This window comes from Poecilia mexicana, unplaced genomic scaffold (genome assembly GCF_051168715.1).
Source record: "Poecilia mexicana isolate PSO_F unplaced genomic scaffold, ASM5116871v1 scaffold_4, whole genome shotgun sequence".
NCBI classification, from domain to species: domain Eukaryota; kingdom Metazoa; phylum Chordata; class Actinopteri; order Cyprinodontiformes; family Poeciliidae; genus Poecilia; species Poecilia mexicana.
This window is the reverse complement of record NW_028263373.1, coordinates 27,464,300-27,473,864: the sequence shown is the minus strand read 5'-3', so window position 1 is coordinate 27,473,864 and position 9,565 is coordinate 27,464,300. Positions and strand designations below refer to the sequence as shown.

Genomic DNA, 9,565 nt, shown 5'->3' with positions numbered 1-9,565 from the left:
TTTCACATTTTTATATACAGCTAGTATATACACTGGCTGTACATACAGGTTCAATTGTACTCTCCGTGCTGACTATGTAGCTGATGCTGTACCTGTTAATATGAAAGTAGATTTTCTGCAGGTTGTTTTTAATGTATAGACAGGTAAGGTTGGGTGATATGGCCTTAAAAGTATTTTGTGCTGCTATTGTGATGATAAGTGATAAGAACTATTTATTTCTTTTTTAGGCGCCTGTAGAGCTGTGACTGAGTGACACAGCACTTATAGCTCCACAAACACAAAATAAAGCAGACGACATTATACGCTTCTTTAGGACACCAGTCATAAAAAGAGTGATTTGCATCACTAAAATGCAGACAGTAAGTGCATTTAATCTTATTTTCAAATGTATTGATACACTTTTACTGAACTAACAATGGAGAAGAATAGGAAAAATAACAATCCCGACAATGCGGACAGTTTTAGAGGTTACAGACATAATTAGTTGGAATTTATCACAACAATGAATCAAAATAGTCTCATGACAAGAAATGCACGACGATTAATGATAAAGCGACAAATGACAGGTACATCTTCAAAAATGAGAATGTAAAGTTAAACTAGATTGCATATGTGTGTAGTAACACTGTAAATAGCATGAACTGCAGAGTTGTATGATTGAGTTTTTGAAGATGTGTATCTGAGGCACTGAAGATGAGTATTGGACTAAAGTCAGGCACAAAGCATCTTCTCATAGTTTTCGGTTATTGCTGTTCATGTTGCCTGTCAAATAAATTAAAGTGAAACTCATTTCATACACAGCAGATTCATCACAAACTGAATTACTTCAACCTTTTATATCTTGTAACAGATTTGATAAAAATTCAATTTATACTTTGATTCCAAAAAGAAATGAAATATGACAGATAATGAAGCGTCTCAGAAACTGTTAAATCTTACACAAAATGGACTAAAAATATATATATATTTTTCTAAATAGAATTTGTCAGGCTTCAGAAAAGTATGTTCAATATTTGCAGACTCAGAACCCGGTTGGGGCTCCTTCTGCATGTTACTGCATCAATGCGGCGTGGCATGGAGGACATGAGTCTGAAACACTCTACTGAACAGAACAGGAGGAGGCGGTGTGTGTTTTTCACCACGAAACAAGCAAATGATTATGACTATTCTGCATTAAGATCAGAGAACAATGAAAATAATACACAGCATGTTGTTGTAAAATAATTTATTCAGATACATTCCCAATCACAGCTTCATCACTGTACTCCCAAGTGCATTTTGTCATTAGAGTATAACCATCAAACACATGTGTGTAAAACAAAGAAAAATATTAATCAGATCAGATATCATTTTGTTTTCACTAAATACTTCATAAACACCGCTCTGAATTATTTGGTTGCCTTGTAAAGACTTAATCAGCTCTTCTACTGTAGAAATCAACAAACGTAGGCTGGAATGTTAAGATAAACCAGCTGTAACCCAGGAAATAAAATGTTTAATAAAAAAAAGAGGCAGCATGATGCCGTTTTCTGTGAAGAACCCAAAAGAGGAAAACCGATTCTTATGAGGAAAAAAACAAAGGCATAAAAAAAAAAAAAACATGGGCACCAAGCTGCAAACTCACAATACTAAGGGAAATTCCTCAACTGTAAGCACTGCAAAAATACACAGAGAATGATAAAAAACTAAGCTGACAAATGAGCCCCTATGCTCCAGTGAATCTCTAAGGGGCGGAATGGCATGGGGAATGAGCTCCTAACAGAAATACCGGGGGAGGAAGAAAAGAGTCTCGTTGCGAAAGAGTTGAATTACCATGTCGCTGGGGAGCAAAGGGAGCGGGGGAAATCTGCTTTAAAGCGGCAGCGGATCCGTCAGCCAGAGAGGAGAACCGCTCTGAAACCGGGAATATTTCTGAGAATCACACGGCAGTGGATCAAGAGCGGTGGCGACCCAACATTCAGTAGAAGCAAACAAAAACTAATCTTTGACCTGCTTTTGGAAGGTTTCCATTAACTATTGAGATTTAAAAAAAAAAAAAAAAAAAAAAATCAGAGAAAACATCCCAAACATCGAAAAAGTTACACCAAGTTTAAAATCCGAGGTTTCCTCGGGCCATGCAGTAGCCCAGTTTGTTCTGGTTTCCGAGGAAGGACATGGCGCCCACGTACGCCTCGATGTGGATTGGCTGCTGCAGCACCAGGACTCCGTTGGCTTTCCCAGGAATTGGCTTTCTGACGTGGGCTCTCTCAGCCGCAGTCTTGAGCCTCTCGGAAAAAGTCTGGATCTGAAGAAAGATCAGAAATATCAACACAGATTAAGATTTTTCATCCTTTTTTTTTAACGTTTTAAATGCATCCAATGAAGTGGTGAATGTTCTGGTGGGCCAAAACAAGAAGATTCATGTATTGATCCATGCAGAAATATCTAAACATGTAGTGCAACAATAGATCTGGCTATGAATAACTAATAAATACCAAAACTTTATTAGCGTTTTAAATTTAGATCAAAATGACCAAATTGGGGTATCATCTACGATGGCGTATTAGCGCCACTGTAGATAGACAAAAAAAGAATAACCCTCAGACAAAAACTAAAATTCTGAGATTAACATCAGAAATTCAGTTTTTTTCTCAGAATTTCTTATTTTTTAAAGTCAGAAATTTCTGAGTTTTTTTTCTAGAAAATTAATCTCAGAATTTATGAGTTTTTTCTTCAAAAATATACTCCTTTTTCTATCTACCATGGCCCTTGCACACTGCTCTGCACCACTTGATTATCAAGAAAAGCCAAAAAGTTTTCTATGATGTCAAACACACTGGGAAGCTGCTCCTTCCTTGGAAGTGGGAATAAAAATAGGTTAAGGCAGGGCATTCTGGGATTTAGAGTTTTTCCCAGTACATTATTCAGTTCTTGTTTTCCAGACATAACTGAACCCAACAGATAAAACACTGGGTTACAAAAAATATTTTTTGGAAGTTGTCTTTGTTTTTCCAACTGACTTTGGACTATTTTTCGCTGCTGGATTGAAAAATGACATCCATTTTTCTCAATCAGGCCAGGTTTTTATTCAAACTTGACTTAGAGAAATATGATCTGACTAAATTGACTGAATTTTTGTGACATTGTCAGTTCATTTCTGTTAATATTTCTCACCCAATAAAGGTTTTAGGAGAAAAAAAAGTTTTCTAACAGAGTGTATTTAAATGTTACAAACTTGGATTTCTGTAAATTGAATAATAAACCCTGATAAGTGAAAGTACATGTAAACTGAACATCACGTCTTCATTGTGTAAAATCCTCCGTCTCCTTTCTGTCCTGATGGAGTCTCTCCTCCTGCTCATCACTCATTGATCCTCAGGAAATCGATCCAGATGAGAGAACAGGTCATGCATTTTGATGCTCATGTTGCTCCATAGCTCAGAAAGTTGACCTGGTTGACCAAAACCAATGTGACTTTTGGATCCACCACATCAAAATGACTAAAACAGTTGAAAAACCCCAGATAATTTTTTGTCTGTTGACCAGTGTAATGGATGGAAATGAGTGATGCACATCAGTAAAATAAAGTAGTATATTCCAATGTTAAGGATCGACCAGTTCTCACACACAGGGATGCAGATCCCCTGGATTTCTGATTAATAACATTTTTTAATTTAGGGCAATAATATGAAATAATTTCAAAAAATTGAGACAAAATACAGAGTTTACAAGATAAACTCTAGTTTATCTTGCTTAGAGGACCAGTGCAGTTCAACGTTTCTATATCCATTATTAGGAAACTGTTTGAGGGACTCTTGTATGTCAACATACATCTATGTCCTAACCGTAAAGTGCTGCCAAGCATAACTGTAATTTCTGCCTCAGCGGGGTAATTAAATCCTTTCCTCACAGCAGTAGCAGCATATTTACCTTGGTGCTACACAGGAGCTGAGTTACACCCAGTAACTATGTTGACCTCCCAGAAAACACACCTGTATACTACGACATGAGGAAATGAGGTCAGAGTGTTGAATCACAACTTTTCACTGGAGATTGTTTCACTCAGTGGCAGAGACAGAGTTTACCATCAGGCATATTAAAATGAGCCATATGTTATTTTTATAATACATATATATGTGAATTTGTTGAAACTACGACAAAACCAAAAAAAACAGCTCCTTTACCTTCAACAACCAATCAGAGTCAGAAGGCGGACCTTAGCGCTGTCAATCACCATCCATCTTGCCCCTTGCTCTCTGTTTGGGCTGCAGCTAGCAGAGCCTGTCGTTAATGTTCAGGCTAGTTAGCATAGCCACTAATGTCGGCAGACAAACGGTTTTCCTGTTACAGTAAGTCGTTTCTCCACCATCAGCATATTTAGCACCACGTAAACAAGGTTGATTGACAGCGCTAAGACCCTCCTCCAGGCTCTAATTGGGTTTTATTTCCTCAGATAGAAAATAGTAGCTCAGGAAGGAGCTGGATTTTTTTCCACATATAATCTGTCTCACACCAAATTGTCAAGGCATGGGGATAGCTTTAACAAATATGTAAAAGAAAAACATTTAAAAAAGCTACATACTGCAGCTTTAACGATGTTCCCCCTTTGGCAACCACTAGAAATGTTTGAGTTCCTGTATATGGCAACTAACCTAAGGCACTGCATTTAATGTAAAACTCTCCAATTGACATAAAATCCTCAGATTTTAGTTAATGCTGGCGCACGGTTATGATTCACGGGGGGAAAAAAGAGATTCTTTCAAATAAAATAAACAAAGGTGAAAGTAAAAACAAACATGATGTTTGGCACACTATTTAATCTGTCTATAACTCATACTGTAGCGGCGCGCACACACTAATGATCAGGTTCAGACATGTGGAGGTAAAGGATCTTTAGCCTCAAGGAGAAAAAGTTTTAGTTTTAGTCCGACTTAAACTGTTTATTGTATCGTTTCTAGAAGCAGCCTCACCTCATTTACAGTTTTCAAAAGCATCTTGCTGTAGAGGATCAGTTTCTGTTTAAATAAACTTTTTTTCCCCCTTTTTTTTAACCAAAGATGGGATCAAATTCCTGATTGCAACATCACTGATGACACCTTTTAAAAAGGAGGTTGAGTAATGTTCAGCAATTTCCCTTTTAAATTCCACACCTCAAGGTGTGAAGACGCGCCGTCTTATCAGATCTAAACTCGGCTACATTCATTGTGAAACTCTACATTCGTTTTAAAAACGACTCAATGCCTTTGAACAAAAAGACAAAAAGAGGACAACCAACAGCTGGAGAACAGAAAGCTGCACAAAAACAAAAACAAAACAAAGAAGCTTTGATGCAATATTTAACAAACCGGATGGTGAATCACGAATCCTGACTGACTCAGAATCAGGACAAAAGAGTGGATGGTTCTAGGTACTGAGGTCTGTTAAGTTCTGCTGCGTCTCCTCAGTGGGGCAGGAAGGCGACATGACCATTTCCTGCTGTAACATACACAGTTTGATCTCCACATGCGGAGGATGTAAGGTTGATCGATATGCAACATTTTACCAACCAATATTTGTCAGTTCCAGGTGACGTTCAGACTTTTTTTGTGGGGGGAACAATGGCTAAAAATGTAGGAATTAGTGGCCAAAAAACAAAGTCGCCCAATTTGAGATGACTTTGTTTTAAAATTGGATAGGAAAGGTAAACCACAGGATGTAAACGGAGCAGTTTTAGCAAAGGACTCAAACATGACGAGATTACATGAGCGCTATATGTTCTGTTGGTTATGGTAGGCAATCAGTGGCAGAGATATGGATAAATATGTAAAGGACATCCTCAGACTGACACCTTCACTGGAAATGTCTCGCAAATGAAAAGCATGAAAAACTTTTCACAAATTGCAAGAAAATTATCTGTACATGTGGGCCACTGCCTTCTGAACTCTATGGAACCAGATCAGGGTCACTGACAATAAAAAAAAATTCTCACTTCTTTTTTCAAAATTCTGACTTTAAAAAAAAATAAATAAATAATTGGAATTGTTTAAACTGTTTATGCACCGTAGTCTTAAAACTAAGCCCGCGTCATTTATTTGTGACTCAGTGAATATGTGTCATGTTTATTTTTTTTTCCTATTTCTTATTTTGCTTTTTTTTATCTTTTTACTATGGACCTTCTTGCGTGTCTGGAATATTATGATGATGATGATGATGATGATGATGATGATGATGATGATGATGATGATGATGATGATTTGGGACGGGCTTTCAGTGTGAATATTGAGCAGGTTTATAAATTCCGTAACTAGGAGGAAGCAGTCATGTGATTTTCATTATTTCCCTGCCCATATAAACAGCTACGGTGGTAAACATCAGAGCATGCAGTCACATTTTTAAACATAAAAAAATATGTGAAAATAAAAACGTAGCTCAATACAAGACTAGTTAGGGGTGTAAAGAGATCAAGTCAGATGGAAACACCAAATATTTCTCGTCAAAGTTTGTCTTGAAAACAACCGTTAAAGAATTGAAATCTCTGAAACTCAAATTAGTTTTCATGTATTTTGCCTTCAGCACCAACTCATGAGATTAGATCATGCAGCTCGTTGCTGGATCCAGGTGTGTGTGTGTCTCAGTTCTCAGAGTTGAAAATGATCAGTTCCAAATAAATCGTCTTTGATGCTCCTTTTCCAGTTAGTCATTTCTCTGTTCTGACTCACTCCACCGCACCATCAAACATGGAGATGTCAGAACAACACCTACACCTGGGTTGGAGGAAGGCAGCTGAAAGCAAAATGCAACTGAAGTCTTAATGTGTCGGGTTTTCTATTTCACTATGAAAATCACTAAATTGGGAGCGATGGGTTGATAGGAATATATCTGTTTTCTTTATAGAACAAATCCTAAGGCGTCTGCGGATTATTCTGAGAACTCCAGAAGAACATTGTTCTATTCTAAGAACAGAAATGTTGTAACAAGCTAAATTCCTTGAAGCACCAGTACATGGGTTCTGTGATTTGAAAAAAAAAACAAACATGTCTCTCTCACAGCGTCTGCAGAAACTAATAATTACAAAAATAAAACCGTCATCAGTCCACCTACGTCACACAGAGCAGCCAAGGTGTCGATGTTCCTCACAGGATGGTGAGTGAACGTGGTGAAGGGGAAGTCGTTGGCAAAGGGGTTCCACCTGGAGGTGAACGAGGGTTCCCTCAGCCGGTCCCAGTAGATGCGCACCCCATCCCCGTCTCTCCTGAAAAAAAAAAAAAAAAAAACACACACACAAGCGTTTTTGTTTTGTTTTTTTCGTCAGCGTTAGTGACACTTGGTCCAGCCTTTCAGCTTCCGGTCACAGCTGATTTGGGACACTGAATGCGCATCTTGTTTTTGTTTTGCTTTGGGAGCCATGTGCAATCTGTCAATCTCTCCCTGGCTTACGACAGACACCCAGATGATCCGAAGGAAACATGTTTGGTTGTTTTTTTTTTCTGTTCCGTTTTGTTTTCTGTACGAGAAATTATGTGAAAAGAACAAGGCTGCCTAAGATATACGAGTTTTCACTGCTGTGGAGGCTTATAGTTAGAGATGAAAAGTTAAAGAAAATCACAATGAGATTCCCACAGTAGGACATGCTTAACCAGAAACAACACAGTCTTATTGTATCGCAGTATTTAAAAAATATACATCACAAATTTAGAAAAGGATCTAACTGTGATCTAACTAAAGAGAAGCAACTCTTTTTTTACTGTATTAAAAATGTTATGTCAGCTATAAAATTTTAACACAGCAGAAGTTGTGGGTTCAAAGTAAGGCTGATGTTGTCAGGACATATTTACTTTCACAAATGGAGCATTACAGCTTTACTATATTTTTCCACTTGATATACAACTGCATAGATTTAAGGCTTTATTAGAAATTGCTTTGGGATTATATCAAATGCAACTGAGACAGAAAAGAAAGGAAAAGAGGTGGGGCAAAAAGAATAGCGGACAGAAAGAAGGATGCAGAGAATACAAGAAAGCAGCCTAGTAGTCTGCTTCTACACCTGCAGAAAGAGAAAAAATACAACCGAGAAAGCACAACGACACAAAACATACACATATATAACAAAGACATCACGGGAAGTACACTGAACTAATGAAGACAGGATGTTTTTAGAGACAACCGCAGCCCAAGACTGTATCAGAACCGTCTTTGGACCCAGACGCCTGGGAGTCAAGGACACACCGACCCTTAGGAGAGGCTCAGCAGAGCCAGGGGGCCCGGGCCCCGCAAGGTGGTCACCTGGAGAGAGGTGGCAATGCATCGGTGGGCAGAGGCTCCGGGAGTGTGACCGGGGGAGGAATAGATCACACACACATGGTGGGAGGTCTGAGATGATCAAGGAGAATCGCATCCCAAGACCTGACATAACACACATCACAATCACACGCTCCCATCCTCATTCACACACACACTCACACCCAACGTAAAGACACAAGAATTTATGCCATACACACACTCGCACCACCTAGATGCCCTCTACACACCCAGGTCCAGGCAACGATACCCCAGAGAGGCAAACAGACCCAAACCAAGGAGAGGCGGTTCTCTTCATTCCAAGATGGAAACCAGCAGACTGTCCCAGCCCCACATTCCTACACCCCAAGGTCCTGCATGAGTAGTGGCGCGATGGAGCAGGTGGAGGGACAGACTGGGGAATGCTGAACATCAAGAAAACATGTTTCTCAGTGAGGACTTCAAAGCGAATAAGAATCTTGGAGTAACTACTTTCAACGGTTTGTGCCAAATGAATGTCAGTAAAGAACATCAGGTTTAAAAAAAATAAATGTTGCTGAAAAGGAGAGTCCTTTGGTGTGGTGACAATTAGTGGGAAGTTTGGACCATGTGTATGGTTTATTGGTTTAATACAGCACCATTCATGAGCATCTGAAATCAGACAAGCTTCTTCTCTAATGGTAGACTGAAAGCGCCATCAGTACCAACCCTAGTGGTCAATTTAAAAGAAAGAGAAACATTTTTACTCTGAAGTTAACTCAAACCAGGGTTGTGGGAAGCTGTGCCACCTCTGCTTAACATGGACCTACAAACATGTTAAGCTACAAGCTGGGCAAAATGAAATGTATTGGCATGTGTTGCAATTTAATGCATCCTTTGAATAAACTTACAATGTAAAGTCAAAGCAGCTATTATACAAGAATGTAATTCCTGTGTCACCGTATCATACCTGCACACCCACACACGTATGCATCACCAGGTAAGTGATCCGTTTTCTGAGTGAATACTTAATGCAGACAATCTTATGTATGCCAGGCTTAGCGGTAAGCTAAAGTGCACTCATGGCCTTGTCATTCTTCTACTCCTCTTTCTTCGGTTAGTTTTAAAGTAAATACTGCAATACAAATGAAAAAGCCCCAGGGTCATATCTTTTCTCAGCTTAATGAAAACCTCAGAAGACCGGAGTGGAAACACACCCCGACCATTCAAAGATCTCATCTTCAAAATGATGTGGGTGCTGACCTACATGCCTTCAAGATCCCTGCAAATCTCTACATACTGTATGCCCGTCAAACGTGATCAGGGGATCTAAGCGTGCAAGACCTAAAAT

The 9,565-nt window shown here is 38.9% G+C and overlaps 1 protein-coding gene across 2 annotated transcripts in view; it reads right to left on the bottom strand.

Annotated features, from left to right (window-relative positions):
- Positions 1 to 1,210: 1,210 nt before the first annotated feature.
- Positions 1,211 to 9,565, bottom strand: part of tprg1 (tumor protein p63 regulated 1) — a 30,840-nt gene continuing 22,485 nt past the window's right edge. For both annotated transcript variants that reach the window (XM_088005138.1, XM_014981731.2), the window contains exons 5-6: positions 7,060 to 7,210; positions 1,211 to 2,284 (exon numbers count right to left, since the gene is read on the bottom strand). In XM_088005138.1, coding sequence (XP_087861264.1) covers positions 2,090 to 2,284; positions 7,060 to 7,210 — 346 coding nt within the window. In that variant the 3' untranslated portion in view covers positions 1,211 to 2,089. The remainder of the gene's footprint in view (positions 2,285 to 7,059; positions 7,211 to 9,565) is intronic.